The following is a 26,502-nucleotide window of genomic DNA, read 5'->3' on the forward strand; positions in this document are numbered from 1 at the left end:
CACACTAACACACCACCACCATGTCAGTGTCACTGCAGTGCTGAGAATGATCCACCACCTAAATAATACCTGCTCTGTGGGGGTCCTGACCATTAAAGAACAGAGCGAAAGGGGACAGATGGACTACAGTCAGTAATTGTAGAACTACAAAGTGCTTCTATATGGTAAGTGGAGCTGATAAAATGGACAGTGAGTGTAGAAACAAGGAGGTGGTTTTAATGTTATGGCTGATCGGTGTATAATTTTAGACTGAAGCTTTGATTTGCCCCTCAGTGATTATTGGTGGACTCGTCAGACCCACGGTTGATGAGACAGGATACAGTTTCAGAATCTGTCAGCATTATCCAAGCAACAGCATGTCGTTACCACAAATTAAAACTAGCATAGCTGAAAAGTCGCTAGACAGCATCAGGTCACATCTGGCCCAGTCCAATGTGATAAGAACACATTAAATGTAGTAAACTGTAGAGTCGGGACTTTGGACAGGGACTCAAAGTTGACAATCGGAGGTAATTAACAGTCGTTATGACCTTGTTGCTCGTGTTACAGTCTTCAAAAGTTAGACGTGTATGTGTAGCTAAAATACAGACAGCTAACACAATCTTCCTACAGCACTATTAAACTGTAAGTGAAAAGCTCGCTCTCAGTTAGAGTGGATGGACGGGGTAAACGTGGTACGTGATACTTGCTCTTCATGTTTATTTAAGCAGATTACCATATAAGGTAAATAGGTCGATAAAAAGCTACGTAAACCTTGACTTTATTGTTTTTGCTGTTTTATGATGTCACAATTGTGCGGTTCGCTACCAAAACATCTAGCAACAAGTACCACATTAAAAAAAAACCACAAAATGGTTTTAGATTCAAGTTGAAAAAAAAAAAAAAACAGCCACCAAAACACGGCGAGGTCAAAAGTTTACATACACCTGTAAGCGACGTGTACGCCACAGTAGTTTTAGGGTCCGTTTACTTAAAACACTTTTTTGTCCAAAAAGCTTTTCATATTTTAAGTCACAGAAACCAAGATAAACAATTTGGCTTCCTAGTTCCTATGTAAGGGAATATGATTGAAAATTTTTGGTGTCTACATATATAAAGCACCCATTAGACTGAGCATTCAGCATTGCAATGATTACACAAAGTCTTAAATCATTTTTAAATCATTCTTAAATCATTCTTAAATCAGAAACAGATGGACTACAGTCAGTAATGGTAGAACTACAAAGTGCTTCTATATGGTAAGTGGAGCTGATAAAATGGACAGTGAGTGTCGAAACAAGGAGGTGGTTTTAATGTTATGCCTGCTCGGTGTATATGTAGACACCAAACTATGAGCTCGTTGGAGACTCCACTCCCAAGCTCCTCCATTCACATTGTGGCCATTTAGTCAAAACATCATGTTTAAGATAAGGCCCTGATACTGGCTCACAATGGATGTTTCACTTCATCTTTAAGGTGTTACGCTGTGTTGAGGTCAGCGGGTTCCACTATACTAAACTCGAACCATAAACCTTACAAAGCCACGGGCCTTCAGGCTAGAACCGGGAAGGGCCGGTCAACGCCTGGACTCCATTATTAGCAGCGGTGTCCATGTACAAATCTGTTACAGGTGTGCGTAAAAGCTTGACCTTTATTATAAATAATTTAACAATGATAAAGAAACAACTTGGTACAAAAATAGATTTATAAAAGTACTATTAGTGACCCCGAGCAACAGCGAGGTCGATTAGCAAGAGTTAACCAATACAAAGACGTAGTTTTTTTGGCATTATAAACAATTACGATCTGATTATCCAGCCCTACTGATTTATGGCACATACACGACCTAGTGGTCTGAGGATCAAATGAGACGAACCCCCCTCGTCCCTGAGTGCACCTTGCTGGAGGTTCACAGTGGCATTACCGTTCATAAATACCCCACATGATAGTCTTGCTATAATTACGCTATAACCCGAAGTACCTGCATGATCGGTGTAAACCACAAAGATATTTGTTTCTTTTTCAGCTCATACGGATGATTTGAGAGACATGAGAGCACGTCCACAGTACCAGTCCAGTGTCACCATCATCAGGAGACTCTGTGGCGTACCGCGTTCTCGTCCCCAGACGTCTCCGCACGGTCCTGGTCTAACAGAGGAGAGACTTCTGTGGGAAAGACGAATAAATCCAGTTAGATATATTATATATACACACATACACCCATCAGCCATAACATTAAAACCACCTCCTTGTTTCTACACTCACTGTCCATGTTATCAGCTCCACTTACCATATAGAAGCACTTTGTAGTTCTACAATTACTGACTGAAGTCCATCTGTTTCTCTGCATGCTTTGTTACCCCCCTTTCACCCTGTTCTTCAATGGTCAGGACCACCACAGGACCCCCACAGAGCAGGTATTATTTAGGTGGTGGATGATTCTCAGCACTGCAGTGACACTGACATGGTGGTGGTGTGTTAGTGTGTGTTGTGCTGGTATGAGTGGATCAGACACAGCAGCGCTGCTGGAGTTTTTAAACACCTCACTGTCACTGCTGGAATGTGAATCGTCCACCAACCAAAAACATCCAGCCAACAGCATCCTGTGACCACTGATGAAGGTCTAGAAGATGAGCGACTCAAACAGCAGCAATAGATGAGCGATCGTCTCTGACTTTACATCTACAAGGTGGACCGACTAGGTAGGAGTGTCTAATAGAGTGGACAGTGAGTGGACACGGTGTTTAAAAACTCCAGCAGCGCTGCTGTGTCTGATCCACTCATACCAGCACAACACACACTAACACACCACCACCATGTCAGTGTCACTGCAGTGCTGAGAATCATCCACCACCTAAATAATACCTGCTCTGTGGGGGTCCTGACCATTGAAGAACAGCATGAAAGGGGGTAACAAAGCATGCAGAGAAACAGATGGACTACAGTCAGTAATTGTACAACTACAAAGTGCTTCTATATGGTAAGTGGAGCTTAATGTCTCGTACCCTTCATCTCCAGGCAGTTGTCTTGCTTCTCCGCCTTGTCCGATTTCTGCGGGTTGGGTTTCAGTCTACCGTCCAGGACGTCACTCTTCACCTGCCTCAACGCGTGTAGCAGCATCAGTGGATCAGAACCTTCAGCTCCGTTCTGCTGTAGCATCTCCAGGACCTACACACACCACACGGGTTAGGAAAACATGGAAGATCTTCTGCAATGGCCTGAACACTTGTATGGACTTGTGCAACGTAGACAGGGTGGACAAAATAACGGAAACCCTGAAGACTATAATATCATGGTCCCCATGAGAAGAACAACCTTTGCCTGCAAAACTGATTCCATTAGTCCTGATAGCAAAATGATTTTAGGTCTTTGAAGGTCGAGATCTAATTATTAACACTCCCAACTGTTGTTCATTAACCACTTTATTAATAATTGTGTTGTTGCACCATAGGGTGCACCTGGCCCCATAAGAATCCCATAGCGAAACCCCATGCCAGTACCTAGTCTAGACACTAGGTGTCGCTGCTGCATGCTGGCGATTTTCATTCGGTCCAATAATCCAGTCGCTCCTTTACGTGCCACGTTTCCATTATTTTGTCCACCATACGCGAACAAACACCCACAAACCTTCAGGCACTTGTAGCTATTAAGCTGGGTCAGGTTCTCCTGGAGGAACAGCAGGTAGACAGTCAGGTCGTCCCAGGTCCTCGATCCGAACTCCATCACGCCGAGGGTGGGCAGGATCTCGTAGGGCTTCAGGAACCCGGCCGAGCTCCTGATGGGAACCAGCAAGGAATACAGGCAGACGGGCGCCAGCAGCACGTACACCACCAGGTTCACGTAGCTGAGGAGGCGGAACACGCCCACGGCGACCAGCTTACACTGCAGCGCCGGCGGCACGCTGGAGTCGTTCAGCAGGACGCCCGTGCGGATGTTGCAGCGGAACTCGTCCGTCACGGTCAGGCGGATGTAGTAACACAGGTACACGCAGGCCAGGATCAGCGCCATCAGCGTACTCGCCCTGCACAGCAGGTAGTGCACCAGCATGACGCGGGAGGAGCGCTTGGTCTTCAGGTACTGCTCCGCTAACGGGTACTTGAAACAGCTCTCCGTCAGGTCCTGCACTGAGCTGTAACACAAAGCACACACGTTCAGCCTGTAAAAACATCACACAACATCACCCTGGTGACCCGGGTTCGAGTATCGGGCGTGCCAGTAGGGCTAACGTGTCTGAGGACGGTCGAATAGTTCCTAATCGCTACTACAACTGCGCCCACTGCTGGCCAGTCGAGGCACCTGCATGAGGAATCTGTGGCCAAGCGCTAGCCCACCACTGTGCTATCCACCAGCCGGGTGCCCACACAGGCACAACTGGCACTGTTCAAGGAAGGAAACGGTCGAATAGTTCCTAATCGCTACTACAACAGCGCCCACTGCTGGCTACTTGATGCACCTGCATGAGGAATCTGTGGCGTAGCAGTCTAACACGCTAGCCCAACTCTGTGCTATCCACCAGCCGGGTGCCCACACAGGCACAATTGGCACTCTTCAAGGAAGGAAATGGTTGAATAGTTCCTAATTGCTACTACAACTGCGCCCACTACTGGCCAGGCGAGGTACCTGCATGAGGAATCTGAGGCATAGCGGTCCAACACGCTTTGGCAGGTGAAAAGAAGCGGTTGCTTCTGTCTGCGAGCTGGAAGGGGCGCATAATGCAGAACGGGGAACTGGCTATGTCTAAACTAGGAGCGAAAGCCAGATACACTATTGCGTGTAAGGCAAGTGTGATACATCAGTGGTTCTACCCACCAGGGGGGCATCAGTGAGTAACAATGCTGGCTCTACATCTCTAGACCCTCATGAACCTTGACCTGGATGAGACGATGGTGTCAGGTACAACACCTGGGCTTTGTGGGGTTACAAGAAGGTCCTGGATTTACAACCTTAACGTATTATTAGATGCTACATTCAGAATCAAACGCATCGGATCTATCGATGACACAAAACAACGTCTGGTAGATTCCTAGACCCACCCACCCGTGCGTATCTCGATGCTTGGAGGCGTTGTCCAGGTACTTGGTGAGGTTGATGGCTCTGTTGTAGGAACGATCGAGCTCGTCCATGATGAAGGACAGATCAGAAGAGAGAACCGGGGCGGCCGTGAAGCGCCAGAACAACGAGGGAACGTAAACCAGAACCGCCGTCAGCAACAGGATGTACGGAAAGAACTACACAGGGGGAAAGAGAGAGAGAATTAGACGTCAGCCTGGTATATATGATATATGGCCAAAAGTATGTGGACATGAGCCCATTTCTGACTCGTCAGGCACTGATGTCGGACAAGAAGGCCAGATTTGCTGCCGACTTTCCAATTAAACTAAAAAAAATAAGGGTTAACGAGGGTTTCGATCAGGTAGTTCAACACCAAACCAGGTCTTTCTGAGGGTCACTTTGTGCACAGTCACGCTGGAACAGGAACGGTTCTGGTTTCCAGACTGATTTTTCTACACCTGGTACAGAAGTCAGTAATGAGAAAGGGTGTCCAGATACTTTTGGCCGTATAGCAAATTTAATTAGGAAACAAACCTTCAGTGCTAAACTGAAATGCAACCACTACTGTGGAAAAATGCAGCACACACACGTCATTAGGGCCGCCACTAACGACTATTTTTCTATCGATTAATCTATACACTATTTTATCAATTAGTCGATTAATCTGAACGATAAATTTTCCTTTAAATGTAATTCAGAATCTCATTTAAGCTTCTTTTATTTTAACAACAAACTGTAGGTGATAATAATCTAACACTGAACTAAATATAAACAGGGTTTATGTCCATATGATCACATTCTCAGGTGCTCCATATTAAACAGAGTGCAGCTCGTGTTCATGCTGTTCTGTACACACAGCAACGTGCTTCAACTTATAGCAGAAATAAAATAGTTAGATGTAGCCGCGTCTCATTAAGTCCAGCGTACAGTAACGACAGAACGATCCCCGATCCTAACCTCCACATTCACTCAACACTTACTGCACATTCTAAACCATGTACATTTACATTTTCAGCATTTAGCGAACGCTTTTATCCAAAGCGACTTACAGTTAAGACTGAACATGATTTTGAGCAATTGAGGGTTAAGGGCCTTGCTCAGGGGCCCAACAGTGGCAACTTGGCGGTGGTGGGGCTTGAACCGGCAACCTTCTGATTACTAGTCCAGTACCTTAACCACTGAGCTATCACTGCCCTATCAATGTAAACACAGTGGTGAGTGTTACGGTGTTAAGGCGCATTTGTTTTGAGTATGTTTTGAGTGCCGCGGCAATCGCAAAAGTGCGCGGCGGTCTAACTGAACTGCTAAGAAATACGGTATTCCAGTATCTCGCGATTAATGAAACAATATAGACGAGCGACATGACGGCTGCAGACGGCGTTTTTTTAAGACTGAGCTTAATGCCGCCAACCAGTGACTGGACCAGATACGACCGAGGTCCTGCACACAGCGAGTAGTGCTGAGGGAATCATATGAACGCTTATATGTAGGGATGTCCCGATCCGATCTCAAAGATCCCACGATCGAGGCATTTTTTAACTGATCGGTATCGGCTTTACTAAATCCGATCCTAATCCCGATCCTTTGTTTTACGTCAGCATGTCCGCTGTGTGGAAATACTTTAAACTGGAAAGTGAAACGAGTCCAGCAGTGAAGTGTAACGTCTGCAGTGCGAGCGTTTCACGAGGCGGTGGGAGCAGAGCTGCGTTCATTACTGTAGAATTTTACTGTTTATATGAGTGTGTGAGTCGAGGATCACTCCGGTTTACAAAACAATCACTTTTAATCCCAGTATGAAAACTTCAGGACCATAACATACAGCTTTTACCAGTTTACGTGTTACAAGACTGAACGACGTCTCAGTATCAAGCTCTCTGATTGGCTTAGTTATGTAACCGAGCGTGGTAGTGATGCACTCGCTTAATAAAGAAATAAATACACGATATATTCACTAATTGTCGGGAGCATTTAACACTTTATTAACTTCTTCTGTTACGGTACCGAATAGCGGACAGCTAGAGTCATCGCGTTAGCCGAGCACGCTATTCCATTCACTATGGAAGCCCCAAAGGGTCAAAACACACTCACATCGCGTAGAAACGTCCATCAAACCATCGTCACTTCATGTTGAGTGTTGAAGTTTTACTACTACAATGCTGCACTAAGTTTGTTTACTTTTATTTTGTAAAAATATAAGAACATTAAGCAATAGCTTGGATGCAGGCAGATGCAATTTTTTCCCTACAGCACTGCAGAGCTATTCAGGTGTTAAACATGTACACTGGATTAATCTGAATAACTGTAATGTACTTGAAGTGTGCACTGTGTGAACAGTATTATCTAGTTTTAATCTAGACAATATCTAGAAAATACAAGTATCGGTTTGAGACTCGGTATCGGATCGGGATCAAAATAAATGATCGGGAACAAAAAAAAGTGATCGGGACATCCCTACTTACATGAATAGAGACGATGTAGAAATTAAAAATCATTTATAAACGTAGTTTTAAAAACGATGCTTTGACTAGGTCGACCAATCGCGGCGGCCCTACAAGTCATTGCTTTTCCAGAGTACCAGGCAGAATACGGGCCAAAACGAAAAGCAAAACCTCTATACGGTTGTTCTCACGATGCTTAACCTCTTCACTGGTAAACACCACGAGGATTCGCATTTAAAAAACAAAAGGTTGAATTCGTATCAGAATTGTGTCCAATTAACTGTGAAATTAAACAGATTAAACTAAATTAATTGATTGCTTTACACCCTGCGGTGCTAAAACGTCAAAATAATAAGTAAAAGATCCATCGCGCTGATTTAACGTCGCTCGCCCTCGTAGCAGTTTGCGTTTACAAGGATGAGACGCTAAATGTGTGTCAGAATTGAAGACTCACAGCTGCACCACGTCTCACAGTTCATTGTATTTCAGTACAAGCAGTGCTGTATTCGTGCCACAATCACAATCCTCTACCAAATTTGGGCCGTGGCCGAGAAACCACACAGAAGTAGCCGGTGTCGGTGACGTTAGATCATGAGCTTCGAGAGCCTCTGCCCACGAATCTGCCAGCCAGTCTTTCTTTGGCACTCTTGAACCATCCTGCATGATACAATAGCTAATTAGGGGTGGGTTTATAAAATCGATTTTTCGATTCGAATCGATCTTTATTTGAAGAGGGAGGGGAAACACAGGGGCGAGGTTGTAAACAGGTGGTGGAGCGCAATATAGTTTCTATCAGAATACATCAGCACACACGAGTTTTACAGTATTTCTGACCTGATCGTTCTCTACAAAACAAAATATTTATTAACCTCCAACTCACTACAGAACAAGCCATGCTGCTCGTGTTGCCAAATCCACTCAGATTCATTTATTTCATCAGCGCACAAACTTTGATCGCTCGCTACTTGTTGATGTGCATGTTTGGACGTGGTATCATTAAACCTTTCATCACTTCTCATGTGTGTTTTCGTGACAGAACGTAGTTTTGGAGAGCAGAGAAGCTCGCCTGTGATTCCCCCTGGTGATAGATGGTGTAGTGTAAAACCCCCCATCGCCGATCAGTCGTGTAGTGTGAACATTACAGCGACCCGGTGCTAATCAGAGTGTCGTGTCGTGTAAACTTGGCATGAGCTGTTCAACAGCCAGGTGTAAGTTTACATTTACAATGTTGTAGCGTGTCAGATATATAAAATAATAATAAAAAATGAATGTTACTGTTTTCTGTTTTGGATTAATTATTTATGTAAACAAAATACACAAGTATTTTTAATAATGAGCGTTCTTTGTACAATTATCACATTCGTTCTCTGAACATCTGTACATATTTAAACAAAACCTGTTAATGTAACTCAAATATGCCTCAATGTGTTGAATCGAAATTAAATCGAAAATCGAATCGAAAATCGAATCGAATTGGGACCTTGTGAATCGGAATCGAATCGATCCAGGAAATTAGTGGCGATACCCAGCCCTAATAGCTAAAAACAGACACTTGATTGCAGCTGTCATGATCTAGTCGTATCCAATTACCCTGATTGCATTATGCCTCTTCTGTACCGATACTACCCTCCACTGACTGAGGAGCGCCCCTCCGACACATGCTCGGTACCAACTGCATCTTTTCACCTGCACGAGGCGAGTTCATATGCGGATCAGCTTTGTGCACAGAGAGACACACCCTGTCCACATTATCCCTCAACTTTATGCAGGCGCCATCAATAGGCCAGCAGAGGTCGTAAATGCACCAGTTATGAGGAACCCTGGTCCGGCTTTCCCATCCAATCGTTGTTCATGCAGCCTCCCAGCCCAGACGGATGGCAGAGCTAAGATTCGAAACGACGTGTTCAAAATCTTAGCTCCGGTATCCTGAGCGGCCCTGCATCGTGTGTTTAATGATCTGCGATCGATTAGGATTGATTGCGCCTGTACAGCCCCATTACGCACGTCCCAAATTACTTTCTCGATTACTTTTCATTGTGGCACGAATACAGCACTGCTTGGACCGAAATACTGTACAACGAATGTACTGCGTTTTGTTTCGGCGCATTCAAAGCAGCACACAGTGAAATAGAAAATCGAGCTGATTTGTATTTAATTCTCACACAAATTCAGCATTTCATTCTTTTAAAACACGAACCTGCACGTATTGTTGTTCTGCTACGAGAGCGAGCGGCGTTAAATCAGCGCGATGGATCTTTTACTTATTATTATTATCTTATTATTTGACATGTTTTATTTATTAGTAAAATTTCACAGTTAATTGGACACAATCCTGATATTAATTCAATGTTTTGTTTTTTATATGCGAGTCCTCGTGTGTTGTTTTTTCCAGTAAAGACGTCAAGCGAGACATGAGAACAGCTGTATAGTTCAGTATTCTGACCCGTACTCTGCATGGTACTGTGGAAAGTTAATGACGTGTGGGTGTTGCATTTCACTTTGGCACTAATTCCTCTCCATACCACCAAGCCTGGAATGGATATTCGATCATGTGAGAGGCTTGTGACTCTCTGTTAACCAGACACCCTTCTGGAATGTTCTTAGATTGAGGTACAGTGTTTACGGTCGGTGTATTGGTACAAAAGTGGGCATACCTTATGTAAGGAGAGTGGCAGCCCTCCCGTCTCCTGCGTTTGTACAGCAGCCCAGCAGTAATTATCCACGTACGCCGCCTGACGCCATGAGAAGTTCATGGGAGCGAAACAGCTGATCGGCGTTCCTGAAAAAATAATAAATACAAACATAAAATTAACTGAGTCTTTGATAAGCGAAGATGATTGAAAGATTGGAAGGGATTTGCATGTTCTCCCTCTACAGTGCAGAATATCATTAAACCATTCAAGAAATCAGGAGGAATTTCAGTGCGTAAAGGCCGAGGACGCGAGCTTAATCTGAACGCTCGTGATCTTCCATCCCTCAGACGGCGCCGCATCAAGAACCTCCACTCAACACTAGCTGATATAACCACATGGGTGAGGGATTAGTTTATGGTATGGGTATGGTATGGGGGTGTGTCAGTGCCAGGGTCTGTCATGGTATGGGGGCATGTCAGTGCTCTTGGTAAAAGTCATTAACACTTCTGTGATGCAGCATTAATGCAAAAAAGTACATTGAGATGCTGTCCCAACTTTTCCTGATTTGGGGTTGTATTTAGGAACACTGGGTACGAACGTGTTCTTGTGACACCTTGTTGTCTCTTACAATCGTAAGTCATTTACATTCACATTTACATTTCGGACATGTAGCAGCTGCTCTTATCCAGACTGACTTACAGAGGAGCTTCCACAGTAAACATGTTTTGCACTCTTGTGCAAGGATGCAAATCTGCTGAAAAAATGCAGCTGATTGTAAATAGTAATGGTAAAGGTGCATGTTAGTCCTCAGCTAAAGTGCTTAACCAAATGTATTTGTGTAGAGCTTTGACAATCGACACAGTCCCAAAACAAGGCAAGAATTACAATATCTAGTGGATTCACACCTGCTCACATACAACAATCTTTGTACTGTGGGAGGAAACCGGAGCTTCCAGAGGAAACCCACACAGACACGGGGAGAACATGCAAACTCCACACAGAAAGGACCCGGGCCACCCCCATAAACTAGTGTTCAGTAAATAACACTGATCATCTCTTCATCACGGCACCTGTTAGTGGGTGGGATATATTACGCAGCGAGTGAACATTTTATCCTCAGAGTTGATGTTAGAAGCAGGAAAAATGGGCGAGCGTGAGGATCTGAGCGAGTTTGACGAGGGCCACATTGTGACGGCTAGACGACTGGGCATCATTCAGAGCATCTCCAAAACTGCAGCTCTTGAGGGGTGTGTCCCGGTCTGCAGTGGTCAGTATCTATCAAAAGTGGTCCAAGAAAGGAACAGTGGTAAACCGGACACAGGGTCATGGGCGGCCAAGGCTCATTGGTGCACGTGGGGAGTGAAGGCTGGTCCGTGTGGTCCGATCCAACAGACGAGCTACTGTAGCTCAAACTGAAGAAGTTCATGCTGGTTCTGATAGAAAGGTGTCAGAATACACAGAGCAGCACAAAAGGGGGACCAACACCATATTAGGAAGGTGGTCATAATGTTATGCGGTGTGTATATATGTTATATATATATATATATATATACATATATATATACAGTATGTTTTCACTTATATTATTAAGGAATTTGAGGTTTATTATTAGTATTATCTTGGGTTAAGGGTTTATTTTTTTAAAATAATGACTTCTAGCAGGTCCTCTCACTCCCTCTTCTGGCAATGTGAGGACTCATTCAACTCCGGAAATCTTCCTACCTCCCTTGGTCAGGCTGCAACTTCATTCAGTGTAGTTTGTACCAGAGATGGGGACTTGAATCCGAGTCACACGTTAGTCACACGGCGACTTCAGACTCCACTCGGACTTGTTTCAAATGACTCGGACTCGACTCATGACTCGCAAAAAAATGACTCGTGAACAACAAGAGTCCCTAGCGTCAGCACGTGTTAACATTAGTTACGTTATATCTAATTATTATTATTATAAATATTCTGCTCTCTAATAATAATAACGCTCCGACCGTCTGAACCCACAACACACACGATGTGTAAATGTTCCAGCCAGCTTCCGGTGTAGTGATGAAGCGTCGCTCCCTACTCCCTACACAGTCTGAAGTTCACTTCATTTGAACATTCTCGTTACCTTTGTATCTGAATCTCACTTAAAATGGTGGAATACCCTACGTAGTGCACTTCACAGGAACGACCGGGGTGAATGGAACGCTCCTACAGAATCGGCACTGATGGTTGAAAGACGCTTTCTGAACCAATCAGAGCTTCTGATTGTAATTGTTAGTAAGAAATGCTGTTATTTGCATTTATTCGGTTTGCGTCACACAGATGACGCGGTAATGAAACGCTCGATCGGCTTTCTAACCACTTCCTGTTTTACTTCACCACCGGGAAAAGTTTGGAGGTTTTTAATTATAAGCACATTTACAAAATAACGGATTCTGTTCCTAATGGGACCTTTTTTTAAAGACGTTTTTAATTCAGAAGCTGTTTTTCGTGCTCGTGGTTGAAGGTCACAGCTGAGCCACGGTGGTATGAGGAATCATGTGGTTACAATTACAGAAATCCACTCAGCACTGTGGTTCTACTACCCCACCCTACCATCAGATAAAGAACCGAAACGGGGTTTATAAACAACGCATTCACAAAAACAGGTTCTATAATCACACATGGGTAAAAACCAAACGGGGCTTTCTGTAAACACAGGATTACTCTCAGATACTCATGAGAAGACGTTCGTCCTCACTGGTGAGTGTGGTTGGTGAGGTAACTGTGAGGATTTGGACACACAGCATCATGGACTCCATGAATGACCCGGTGATTTTAAATAAAAATCAGTCCGTTTTTGCGTAAGACTGCATCTCACGTCCTATGACAAGCCTCCTCTTGCAGGAAACCCCTAAGCCCAATGAATAAAGCTTGCTTGGCCGTGGACAGGGTCACCTACATTACAAGTACGTTTAATTCACAGCAGTTCTGCTTTTTTATGTTTTGTAAATTATGTCTGATCACCTGGACAAATCTTCTCTTAGCACAGGGAGTGTTTTTCCCCTGACTTTGGCAAAAGACCACTGTTCCACTTACATTTTAACACCGATGTGTACACATGATATTAATGTGTAAACAAAGAAAACATGTACATAATAAGATGTGTCTGCATGTATAATATAAATGTGTGTGTAGTATATATAGCTGTACGTGTACGTAGTATAGAGGCGTGCTTATTTACATGGATTTAATTAACAGAATATGAAATGCAGATGTTTGTGTTTATAGTAAAGTTGTGTATAATGTATGTGTGTGTATAGTACAGTTGTTTGTGTGTATGATATGTGTATGCATAGTACGGTTGTGTATTGACTGTGTAGTGTAGTTTGTGTGTGTGTGTGTAGAACAATTGTACAGTTGTTTATGTGTATGATGTGTATTGTATAGTTGTGTATAGTCTGTGTGTAGTGTAGTTGTTTGTGTATAGTATGTGTATAGAAGTCGTTTGTGTACAGTGTGTACAGTGTAGTTATGTGTGTATAGTAGTTGTGTGTGTGTAGTACGGTTGTTTGAGCGTGTATGTATAGTGTAGTTTGTTTGTATGATATAAATGTGTGTATACGGTTGTGTATAGTCTGTGTGTAGTGTAGTTGTTTGTATATAGAGTAGTTTGTGTGTGTGTGTAGTACAGTTTGAGCATGTATGTACAGTGTAGTTTGTTTGTATGATATAAATGTGTGCATACGGTTGTGTATAGTCTGTGTGTACAGTGTAGTTGTTTGTGTGTATAGTACAGTTGTGTGTACTTGTGTGTGTATACTGTAGTTTATTTGTGTGTAGTACATTGTGTGTAGTACATGTGTATAGTGTGTAGTACATTGTGTGTGTAGTTGTGTATAGTGTGTGTGTAGTACATGTGTATAGTGTGTAGTACATTGTGTGTGTAGTTGTGTATAGTGTGTGTGTATAGTGTGTGTGTGTAGTTGTGTGTATAGTGTGTGTGGTTGTGTGTAGTGTGTGTGTATAGTGTGTGTGTAGTGTGTGTGTGGTGTGTGTATAGTGTGTGTGTGCATAGTGTGTGTGTCTGTATAGTGTGTGTGTGTGTGTAGTTGTGTGTATAGTGTGTGTGTGTGTGTATAGTGTGTGTGTGTATAGTGTGTGTGTATATAGTGTGTGTGTAGTGTGTGTGTGTAGTTGTGTGTAGTGTGTGTGTATAGTGTGTGTGTGTGTAGTGTGTGTGTATAGTGTGTGTATATAGTGTGTGTGTAGTTGTGTGTAGTGTGTGTGTATAGTGTGTGTGTGTATAGTGTGTGTGTGTGTAGTGTGTGTGTATAGTGTGTGTGTGTGTGTGTGTAGTACACTGTGTGTAGTGTGTGTGTATAGTGTGTGTGTATAGTGTGTGTGTGTGTAGTACACTGTGTGTGTATAGTGTGTGTGTAGTTCATTGTGTGTGTAGTGTGTGTGTAGTGTGTGTGTTGTGTGTGTAGTACATTGTGTGTAGTACATTGTGTGTAGTGTGTGTGTAGTGTGTGTGTGTGTTGTGTGTGTAGTACATTGTGTGTATAGTGTGTGTGTGTGTATAGTGTGTGTGTGTAGTACATTGTGTGTGTATAGTGTGTGTGTGTGTATAGTGTGTGTGTGTGGTACATTGTGTGTATACAGTGTGTGTGTGTTGTGTGTGTAGTACATTGTGTGTGTATAGTGTGTGTGTAGTACATTGTGTGTGTATAGTGTGTGTGTGTAGTACATTGTGTGTAGTACATGTGTACAGTGTGTAGTACATTGTGTGTGTAGTTGTGTATAGTGTGTGTAGTGTGTGTGTGTGTGTATGTAGTTGTGTGTATAGTGTGTGTGTAGTTGTGTGTGTGTAGTACATGTGTATAGTGTGTAGTACATTGTGTGTAGTACATGTGTATAGTGTGTGTATGTAGTTGTGTGTATAGTGTGTGTGTAGTTGTGTGTGTGTGTAGTACATGTGTATAGTGTGTAGTACATTGTGTGTAGTACATGTGTATAGTGTGTGTATGTAGTTGTGTGTATAGTGTGTGTGTGTAGTACATTGTGTGTAGTACATGTGTATAGTGTGTGTGTAGTACATGTGTATAGTGTGTAGTACATTGTGTGTAGTACATGTGTATAGTGTGTAGTACATTGTGTGTGTAGTTGTGTATAGTGTGTGTAGTGTGTGTGTATAGTGTGTGTGTGTGTGTAGTTGTGTGTATAGTGTGTGTGTGTGTGTATAGTGTGTGTGTGTAGGTGTGTATAGTGTGTGTGTAGTTGTGTGTATAGTGTGTGTGTATAGTGTGTGTGTGTAGTTGTGTGTATAGTGTGTGTGTGTATAGTGTGTGTGTGTGTGTGTGTGTGTGTGTGTATCTTACCCACAGACACTTCCTGAGCGAAGGCCAGTGAGATGAGCAGTAACGGTGTGTGTATAGTTGTGTGTACAGTGTATAGTGTGTAGTGTGTGTGTGTACAGTGTGTAGTAGAGATGGGACGATCGATCGGCTATGAATCGGTATCGGCCGATTTTTTATCAAAATATGCTATCGGCGATATTTCCTAAAAGTAGCCGATCCGATGGTGTGATATATAAAGATCACGTTAAGTTAACAGCTCAGTGGATTGATCCAGACTTTGAGCTACAAAGCACCAACCATCACATCACCATTCATCAACCATCGTACAGAAACCATCGTGAAAGCTCTTCATGACCTAAAATAACATGATTAACGTTGTGCATCATACATACAGTGTATCACAAAAGTGAGTACACCCCTCACATTTCTGCAGATATTTAAGTATATCTTTTCATGGGACAACACTGACAAAATGACACTTTGACACAATGAAAAGTAGTCTGTGTGCAGCTTATATAACAGTGTAAATTTATTCTTCCCTCAAAATAACTCAATATACAGCCATTAATGTCTAAACCACCGGCAACAAAAGTGAGTACACCCCTAAGAGACTACACCCCTAAATGTCCAAATTGAGCACTGCTTGTCATTTTCCCTCCAAAATGTCATGTGATTTGTTAGTGTTACTAGGTCTCAGGTGTGCATAGGGAGCAGGTGTGTTCAATTTAGTAGTACAGCTCTCACACTCTCTCATACTGGTCACTGAAAGTTCCAACATGGCACCTCATGGCAAAGAACTCTCTGAGGATCTTAAAAGACGAATTGTTGCGCTACATGAAGATGGCCAAGGCTACAAGAAGATTGCCAACACCCTGAAACTGAGCTGCAGCACAGTGGCCAAGATCATCCAGCGTTTTAAAAGAGCAGAGTCCACTCCTAACAGACCTCGCGTTGGTCGTCCAAAGAAGCTGAGTGCACGTGCTCAGCGTCATATCCAACTGCTGTCTTTGAAAGATAGGCGCAGGAGTGCTGTCAGCATTGCTGCAGAGATTGAAAAGGTGGGGGGTCAGCCTGTCAGTGCTCAGACCATACGCCGCACACTACATCAAATTGGTCTGCATGGCTGTCACCCCAGAAGGAAGCCTCTTCTGAAGTCTCTACACAAGAAAGCCCGCAAACAGTTTGCTGAAGACATGTCAACAAAGGACATGGAGTACTGGAACCATGTCCTATGGTCTGATGAGACCAAGATTAATTTGTTTGGTTCAGATGGTCTCAAGCATGTGTGGCGGCAATCAGGTGAGGAGTACAAAGATAAGTGTGTCATGCCTAAAGTCAAGCATGGTGGTGGGAATGCCATGGTCTGGGGCTGCATGAGTGCAGCAGGTGTTGGGGAGTTACATTTCATTGAGGGACACATGAACTCCAATATGTACTGTGAAATACTGAAGCAGAGCATGATCCCCTCCCTCCGGAAACTGGGTCGCAGGGCAGTGTTCCAGCATGATAATGACCCCAAACACACCTCTAAGACGACCACTGCTTTATTGAAGAGGCTGAGGGTAAAGGTGATGGACTGGCCAAGCATGTCTCCAGACCTAAACCCAATAGAACATCTTTGGGGCATCCTCAAGCGGAAGGTGGACGAGCGCAAAGTCTCGAATATCCGCCAGCTCCGTGATGTCGTCATGGAGGAGTGGAAAAGCATTCCAGTGGCAACCTGTGAAGCTCTGGTAAACTCCATGCCCAGGAGAGTTAAGGCAGTTCTGGGAAATAATGGTGGCCACACAAAATATTGACACTTCAGGAACTTTCACTAAGGGGTGTACTCACTTTTGTTGCCGGTGGTTTAGACATTAATGGCTGTATATTGAGTTATTTTGAGGGAAGAATAAATTTACACTGTTATATAAGCTGCACACAGACTACTTTTCATTGTGTCAAAGTGTCATTTTGTCAGTGTTGTCCCATGAAAAGATATACTTAAATATCTGCAGAAATGTGAGGGGTGTACTCACTTTTGTGATACACTGTACGATGTAATTTTGCTGATTGTAATATTTACTTTAAAAAGATAATTCAACCCGGTCACATCTGAGTCGATTCTATCAGCACGTTATATAAACTCCTGGTTCACTTTGGTAAATCGTCAGCGGTTCTTACATGTGATGTAGATGAGAACAGAAAACATTACAGAGCCAATCAGAGGCAAAAGTTTATTCATTACCAAATTCGTTAGTTCAGGATCATCTGCTGAACTTTTAGCTCCTTAGACGGAACGAGTCTGACTCGGTTACAGATCTGTGGTAATAACGGTTTAATGAAGCTTTTTAATGTAAGAGAGTCACACAGAATGTTCTGTAGTAGCTGGTGTTTATTTAAAACCACGACATTTAATTAATAACAGTAAACACGGAGAGATAACCGAGAAGAGAAACTTACACTTCACATAAAAACGAATCAACTCATGAATCACTTATAGCGATACTGTGAACAGATCATCTCTCTTAAAGGCACACACACACACACACACACACACACACACACACACGCGCTGCTCCGGTTTATCTTCACTGTGAGGCTCTTTTTAAGGTTTTTTCAGACTGAACTGGATAACATTTACCCCCCCCCAGTATCGGAATCGGCCGAGTGAGATGAGCAGTAACGGTGTGTGTACAGTGTGTAGTTGTATGTACAGTGTGTGTGTGTGTATAGTGTGTGTGTGTGTACAGTGTGTGTGTATAGTGTGTATAGTGTAGTGTGTGTGTGTGTAGTGTATAGTGTGTAGTGTGTGTGTGTGTGTATAGTGTGTGTGTGTAGTGTGTGTGTATCTTACCCACAGACACTTCCTGAGTGAAGGCCAGTGAGATGAGCAGTAACGGTGTGTGTATAGTGTGTAGTTGTGTGTACAGTGTGTGTGTGTGTGTATAGTGTGTGTGTGTATGTGTGTGTAGTGTGTGTGTGTATAGTGTGTGTGTAGTGTGTATCTTACCCACAGACACTTCCTGAGCGAAGGCCAGTGAGATGAGCAGTAACGGTGTGTGTATAGTGTAGTGTGTGTGTAGTGTATAGTGTGTGTGTGTAGTGTGTGTGTGTGTAGTGTGTGTGTGTAGTGTGTGTGTATCTTACCCACAGACACTTCCTGAGCGAAGGCCAGTGAGATGAGCAGTAACGGTGTGTGTATAGTGTGTGTGTGTAGTGTGTGTGTAGTGTGTGTGTGTGTGTGTGTATAGTGTGTAATTGTGTGTGTGTGTGTATCTTACCCACAGACACTTCCTGAGCGAAGGCCAGTGAGATGAGCAGTAATGGAAGCGCTACCGCAGTAACACTGAGCAGTTTATCCACTCCTAACTCCACTCTCACTTCTCTCTGTTTGTTTCCGTCTTTACCGGCTTCCTTCAGCAGTAAATCACCGAACACGTACTCGGCTGCAGCGTGAGCGATCGCCATTCTGAGACCTAATAACAACTACAAACCGAAACTGAGCCGAGTTATTAGCATCGTTCTGTTGTTGACACGTTTAGCTTCTTTCTCACCTGTTAGATGGATTTAAAAGCTTCAGGATCGTTACTGCCCTCTACTGACCACACTTACACTCACCTGCACCACCTACACAGCTCAGGCTGCTGTAAGCTATAAGGTTGAAAAGGGTGTTCCACAAGGAAGTATCGTTAGTCCTTTACTATTCTCTGTAATGATAAATGAAATATTTAAGGATCTAGGACAGTCGGTAGGTGAGAAATCTACACTATATTGCCAAAAGTATTCACTCACCCATCCAAATCATTGAATTCAGGTGTTCCGATCACTTCCATGGCCACAGGTGTATAAAACCCAGCACCTCGGCATGCAGGCTGCTTCTACACACATTAGTGAAAGAACGGGTCGCTCTCAGGAGCTCAGTGAATTCCAGCGTGGTACCGTGATGCCACCTGTGCAACAAGTCCAGCCGTGAACTTTCCTCACTACTAAATATTCCACAGTCGACTATCAGTGCTGGTATAACAAAGTGGAAGCGATTGGGAACGACAGCGACTCAGCCACCGAGTGGTAACACGTAAAATGACAGGGCGGGGTCAGCGGATGCTGAGGAACATAGTGCGCAGAGGTCACCAACTTTCTGCAGAATCGATCACTACAGACCTCCAAACTTCATGTGGCTTCAGATTATCTCAAGAACATTGTGTAGAGCTTCATGGAACGGGTTTCCATGGCCGAGCAGAAAGAAAACATTTAAATGTAAAACTTAAAATATCAGGGAAAAAGTAGTCATTTAAATACTTAGGAATTTGGTTTGATAAAAGACTTACCTGGGCTATACATATTCAGAATATAATTGACTAATGTAAAAAGGTATTGAACATAATGAGATGTTTGTGAGGGGTCGAATGGGGAGCAAGCAGAACTGCTTTAATGTCGGATGTGACGGTAACCTGGCGTGTTTGCACCAAGGATGTCAAGAACTCACTACAGATTTTATTGAAGACTAGACCGAATAATAACTCTATTATTATTATTTATTTATTTATTGCCAGTTATAACTTTTAGTTCATTTAATTCTGTGTTTGTATGATTATCTTGTATGATAAATCCTACTTATTTAAAGTTTCCTTCAGGCCACCCAAGAAGGACGGGCCCTGCTGAGTCTGGTTCCTCTCAAGGTTTCGTCCTGTAATTTTCAGGGAGTTTTTCCTTGCCACAGTCGCCCTCGGCTTGCTCATCAGGGGTTTTTGTATCTGTTGGTCCTGGATTTTGTAAAGTTGCTTTGAGACAATGTCTATTGAAAAAAGCGCTATATAAATAAAGTTGACTTGACTTGACTTGACTTTAAAGGCTATCTAGATCAGTGTTTGATTATGGATGTTGGTGTATGGCTCTGCGACTAAAGGCTTACTAAGCAAACTAGACATTATTCAAACCAGGCATTAAGATTATGTTGTGGGGCAGTTAAAATAACAGCGGTGTCATCAATCCAAGTAGAGATGGGGGGGATGCCTCTACATTTTAGAAGAGACCAACTGGCCCTGTTATATTGGGCAAATCTGAGAGGTCATACTGATAATCACCATCATAAGCCAATCAGTATTAAAGCATTGCCAGGAAAGAGAGGATGATAAAGTTAGAAGCTATTGATGGACAATAAATGGAGAAGTTAATGAAATGGAAATAAGAGCATTAGAAGTTAATCCTACAGTGGCATATCCAGCTTCTTTCTCATCACCTGTTAGCTCGATTTAAAAACCGTCAGGATCGTTACTGCCCTTTACTGACCACACCTGCACCACCTACACAGCTCAGGCTGCCTCACTCTTAATACTGTACTGTTCAACTCCATACAGACGGGTTTAATATGAATGTTTTGGATTATTTTGACAGCATTTACGAGCTTAATATGTCCTTGTACCCAATTGTTTTGGAATGTATTGCAAGAATCAAATGTACGAATATTTACTTTGCTTTTTACCTCCGGTCCCAACTGCAAAATACAGTATTTACCGAGAGCATGCAAGGGTGGCACGCTGGGTGGCGCTGTTGCCTCACAGCCAGAAGAACCTGGGTTCAATTCTTTCATTTCTGTGTGAAGTTTGCATGTTCTCCTTGTATCTGTGTGGGTTTCCACCGGGCTCCGTATTCCTCCCACAGTCTAAAGACATGCAATCAGGCTAATTGTTATTTATTTATTTATTAGGATTTTAACGTCATGTTTTACACTCTTGGTTACATTCATGACAGGAAACGGTAGTTACTCATTACACAAGATTCATCAGTTCACATGTTTAATATCAAACACAGTCATGGACAATTTTGTATCTCCAGTTCACCTCACTTGCACGTCTTTGGACTGTGGGAGGACACTGAAGCACCCGGAGGAAACCCACGCGGACACAGGGAGAACATGCAAACTCCACACAGAAAGGACCCGGACCGCCCCACCTGGGGATCGAACCCAGGACCTTCTTGCTGTGAGGCGACAGTGCTAGCCACTGTGCCGCCCTCAGGCTAATTGAAGCTACTAAAAATTGTGATGGACTGGTGACCTGTCAGTAGTGTTTCCTGCCTTCCGCCCAATGAATCAGACCCACCGCGACCCTGCTTTTAGGAAAAATGGACAGCGAGTTCTCCACGCCAAAGACAAATAGAATCATAGAGATCCTAACCCTAGCAAAATGTAATAGTATAGGGGTGCATCAGTACCTACATTATGGGTGACTTGCATGTTATGAAGGTACCATTGACGTAGAGGCATATATTGGGATGTTAGAGAGACACAAGCTGCCATTAAAGCAGCATCTTTTCTCAGTAAGTTCATGGTAATGTCAGACCTCATCCTGCATGTCCTACAACAGTGTGGCTTTTAAGACACAGAGTGCATGTGCTTGACCAGCCTGCCTGCAGACCAGATCTCAGGAGAATCAGGCACTCACGAAACCTACAACAATTAGAGTGCGCCGTTCCCAAACGATAAAGGATCAAAGTGGGATTCATAGGAAAGGTGATAAAACACGAGGGTAAATACGCCTCTGTCCCAATGTTTTTGGAGCATGATGCAGGTCAAATTTTTACGTTTACGTTTACAAAATACAATTTAGCTAGTAAATAAAACATTCAAAATCTTAACATTCCATTTTAGTCAGTTAAGATTCAAGAGAATCAATAAACTATAGATTTCTTGCTTTTATTGTATTTTATAAAATGTCCAAACCTTTCCGGAAATGCTGTTATGGCTTTAACCGTGTAATATTTGCTAGATATAAGAACTTTTTGCTTCAGTATAAAATAAATGAAGGACAGTACGTTTGCACAGAGCAATAAACAAAAAGACATGAAGGAACACTTGAGGTCATGAATACTTTGGAAAGTCCAACATCATTGACTGACCCGTCACACTTCTGTTATCACAAATCTCTTACTGTATTATCAATGCCCATGGTTTGGTTTTGAAATGGGATGTCCAACAGGCTCATGGCCAAGTCCAGTTGGGTAGTGTAGGACTTACGGTATATGCGGTATATAAGTTCACACTACACGATCTTCGGCGAGTTCAGATCTCTGTACAGTTCAAACTACACGACAGGATCTCTTGTAATCGGGAGTCTTTAAGTCGTGGTTTTTACTAGGGCTGTCGAAGTTAACGCGATAATAACGCATTAACGCGATCTCAATTTAACGGGATTAAAAAAAATAGTGCCGTTAACACAAATTCTAGTTCATGTTGAGACTTGACTGGTAGAACCAACGTTTTAATGTCGGACTTGCCATCGTTTTTCATTTGCGGTTTGTTAACATAATGTAACCGAGCGTCGTAGTGATGCACTTGCATAATAAAGAAATAAATACACGCTATATTCACAAGTTGTCAGGAGCATAACACTTTATTAACTTCTTCTGTTACGGCACTGAATACCGGAGTCAAGCACGTTAGTCCATGAACTATGGAAGCCCCAAAGGGTCAAAACACACTTCGTGTAGAAACCTCCATCAAACCACTGTCACGATACAACCACAGAAAGGTCCGTTACAATAACTGCACCTTATCCCACATAAAGCACCGCTGATCTACAATGTTTGCTGATGGAGAAATTTTAACCTACAATCTGACATACGTATATACGAAGTCGAGGGTCTCTGCTGGATAGTATTACTGCCTAGTATGTGAGTGAATAAAACTCCCTTACAGTTTTCTCTTGTCCCAGCAGTTTTTAACATCAGTACATTTAGCATAAAATGTGTTCACCATTTTAATTGTAACATTTCACTTAAAAATCCTTGTTTTCTATAACATTTACACAGATTTTTTAATGTGATTAATCGCGATAAACTTTATAAAATTCTGAGATTAATCGCGATTAAAATTTGTAATCGTTTGACAGCCCTAGTTTTTACACTACACGACTGATCGGTGATAGGGGGTCACACACTACACCGTCTATCATCAGGAGGAATCTCAGACGAGTCTGTCTGGTCTCCTAAACTACGTTTAGTCACGAAAACAAACGAGAGAAGTGACGAGGGGTTTAATGACACCACGTCCAAAAATGCAAGAAGCGAGAGATCAAAGTGTTTGTGTGCTGATGTGCAGCGTAAAATCAAAGAGGAAAAATAAATGAATCTGAATGATTTGGCTATGCGACCAGCAGTCTGTTCTGTTCTGTAGTGAGTCGGAGGTAAATAAATACAGTATATTTTGCAATGCAGTGTGGGTATGATGGTTTGGCGTGGACGATAAGTCACAAATACTGTAAAGCCTGTGTGTGTACCCATGTATTCTGATAGAAACTATATTACGCCCCGGTACAATAATTTACTTCGGGATAAATAAAGTATCTATCTATCTGTCTGTCTATCTACCTATCTATATATTGTCTGTCTGTCTGTCTATCTATCTGTCTATCTATCTATCTATCTATCTATCTATCTATCTATCTGTCTATCTACCTATCTATATATTGTCTGTCTATCTGTCTATCTATCTATCTATCTATCTATCTATCTATCTATCTATCTATCTATCTATCTATCTATCATCTGTCTATCTATCTATCTATCTATCTATCTATCTATCTATCTATCTATCTATCTATCTATCTATCTATCTGTCTATCTATCTCTGTCTATAATATCTGTCTGTCTGTCTGTCGGTACCACGTTTTTACCCTCCTCCCCCAGGGTTTCCCTTCTGTATCTTCACAACATTCACAACCTGCTCGCAACACCTTTCACACTACATGATTTGGAGTCGGCAACTGGTCCAGATATTTAGCATGCTAGATATTTTTCTCGAGTCTGCAAGCGATCCGAGTCGTTGAACGATTCACACACAGCGATCGAGAGCGGTTTTTCGAGCCTCCTGTAGTGTAGGAATTAAGGAATTAAGCAGGATTTGGCAACTCACAGTACAAACGTCATTGTTTATTAGAATTGATCACATTGGCTACATTTCACAATTTTTATAGCATTTTTTTGTTCTGTTTAAAATGCTTCCTTGACCTCCTGACAGTGCTGTGCTATTAAATAAAACACATTTTATCACAGTTCTCAACAGTAATAATTCAATCATAATATTTTACTACATTAATACACTAATGATTCACACATGCAGCACTAGATTATATATAATCACACACAGTAGTAATAATCAATAGTCGGAGGTCATGCGTTCAGTCCGGATAATGCAAACACAGTCACAGTTAAAGACTTCGGTGTAACAGTCAGAGTTCAATCACACACTAGCACACACACGCCGCTGTGGGTCCCTGATTGCAGTCGAGGTGGAAATATTACTGCTCACGCCTCCTCCGACCTGCATGCAGCCCTTAGCGGAACCATTTTCCACCCATCTGCTAATCAGGGTCCTTACACAGCGCTTGAAGACCCCGCCCACATAGTCCGGTCATCCCGCCCTAGCAGGCACTGCCAGTTATGCCCGCCAGATAGCACACACGTTTATAACCTCCACATTAGCCTACAGCAACGTGTTGCTAACAGAACGCTTCTGTCTTCATTACATGATCCATATTTATTCTAAACTGGTGGCTTGTTCGGCTCCGGCGTGGCTTGTTCGGCTCCGGCGTGTCTTCCTGATCTCATGAGGTTGCATGGTCAATCAAAAAAAAAACACCGGAAAAACACCGTCCACTGTCCAAATGTTCGCTCACTGATAGATATAGATAGATAGATAGATAGAGAGAGAGAGAGACGATCGGAGTCAACTTGTTCGTGACGTCACGTGTTTCGTTGGCGTGCGAACTTTGATTCGTAATCCGAAATTTATTCGTACATTAAGTTGAAAATAATCGCTCGTAACCCAAAATGTTCCTATGGTAAACAGTCCGAAAGTCAAGGGTCCACTGTATCTCTACTGGGTTTGGGTCAGTGGTTTTCTCATGCTTCCATAGGCGGCTGCCGTTCTGACCGAATTCAACACAGTTTAAAGTTTGACATATCTGCAAATACTGCTCTCACTGTGGTTCAATAGAGTCCAAGGGGATATAAATGGCTTTGTAACCCTTTCCAGACTCGTTGACTCATATACGTACGTGTGACGTGTGTAAGTGAATGAACGGTGAACCTATGAATCATGAACTGAGGAATCAAAGTATAAAACATCACCTTTAAATGTTTACGTCCAAAGTGCATAAAGAAAGAAAATCACATCAGTGCAACCTAAAGTGTTCGATTCTGGTTCTGAAGAAATGGAGAAAGTCGAGTCTCGCTGCTTGATCGCTGCTAGACCATGAGGTTTAGGAGCATCGCTGTGATGAACACCAGCGTTTGATGAAAAACCAGAACTGAGGAGCCTGAAAAACACAATAAAGTGCAGCATCGCCATTAAAAACTACACATAAATATGTCCTGGAATATTTTATATTGTATACCAGAGGTCACTAACAGGCAGACCGCGGTCCGGGTCCGTATGGGACAGCTTCTGGGTCCGGACCCGGACAAAAAGAAAGATAGTGAACGTAGAAAAAATGAAGGGAGAGATACAGACGACTGTGCCGGAGAAAGTTATTAGTTAGGAGAAAGTTGAGAAAAAGACGAGTGAGACAGGAGACAAATGGCGCTCTCCAAACAAGAAACGTGTACAGCAAAAATACAGCATTTAATCCGTGATGAAGAGACTCATTTCTGTTCTTACTTCCCACTGAAGCACAATTTATTTGTATTTTTTCTTAATTTGATAAGAGAAAGGTTTGATAAGGTGGGGCGGTCCGAGTCCTCTCTGTGTGGAGTTTGCATGTTCTCCCCGTGTGTGTGTGGGTTTACTCCGGGTGCTCCGGTTTCCTCCCACAGTCCAAAGACGTGCAAGTGAGGTGAACTGGAGACACTAAATTGTCCATGACTGTGTTTGATATAATCTTGTGAGCTGATGAATCTTGTGTAATGAGTAACTACCGTTCCTGTCATAAATGTAACCAAAGTGTAAAACATGACGTTAAAATTCTAATAAACAAACAAACATCTGATTTGACAGTCAGTTATTGATTACATGCAGATGTTGATACAACTACTGGGCTACTATATATGTTATAATATATATAGCAGTGATAGCTCAGTGGTTAAGGTACTGGACCAGTA

General features: G+C 42.7%; 2 protein-coding genes across 3 annotated transcripts in view; both read right to left on the minus strand.

Moving 5' to 3' along the window:
* Positions 1-1,726: 1,726 nt before the first annotated feature.
* Positions 1,727-18,873, minus strand: panx1a (pannexin 1a). 2 transcript variants are annotated; one of them, XM_063004021.1, is made up of 7 exons: positions 18,687-18,873; positions 10,124-10,248; positions 5,017-5,207; positions 4,479-4,484; positions 3,607-4,108; positions 2,985-3,147; positions 1,727-2,145 (listed from the first exon to the last, which is right to left on the minus strand). In XM_063004021.1, exons 1-7 carry the CDS (start codon positions 18,871-18,873, stop codon positions 2,069-2,071), a joined length of 1,251 nt encoding a protein of 416 aa, XP_062860091.1. In that variant the 3' UTR covers positions 1,727-2,068. The 2 variants fall into 2 exon arrangements, with proteins under 2 accessions (XP_062860091.1, XP_062860090.1); XM_063004020.1 differs by lacking the exon at positions 4,479-4,484.
* Positions 18,874-24,979: 6,106 nt separating this feature from the next.
* The window catches only part of hephl1a (hephaestin-like 1a), a 38,473-nt gene continuing 36,950 nt past the window's right edge, over positions 24,980-26,502 (minus strand). Inside the window, exon 20 of the mRNA XM_063003311.1 lies at positions 24,980-25,721. Within this exon, the coding sequence (XP_062859381.1) occupies positions 25,651-25,721 (71 nt within the window). The 3' untranslated portion in view covers positions 24,980-25,650. The remainder of the gene's footprint in view (positions 25,722-26,502) is intronic.

The sequence above is a fragment of the Trichomycterus rosablanca genome, chromosome 10 (assembly GCF_030014385.1).
Source record: "Trichomycterus rosablanca isolate fTriRos1 chromosome 10, fTriRos1.hap1, whole genome shotgun sequence".
In the NCBI taxonomy this organism is placed as follows: Eukaryota; Metazoa; Chordata; class Actinopteri; order Siluriformes; family Trichomycteridae; genus Trichomycterus; species Trichomycterus rosablanca.

Bases quoted from the DNA above. Each gene is read 5' to 3' on its own strand.
- panx1a (XM_063004021.1), bottom strand. From the start codon at position 18,873: ATGGCGATCGCTCACGCTGCAGCCGAGTACGTGTTCGGTGATTTACTG. The intron at 5,208-10,123 runs GTATGCCCACTT...CCCCCTGTGTAG, and splicing joins TGCCACTCTCCTTACATAAG to TTCTTTCCGTACATCCTGTT. The intron at 3,148-3,606 runs GTTTGTGGGTGT...TGGTGTGTGTAG, and splicing joins ATAGCTACAAGTGCCTGAAG to GTCCTGGAGATGCTACAGCA.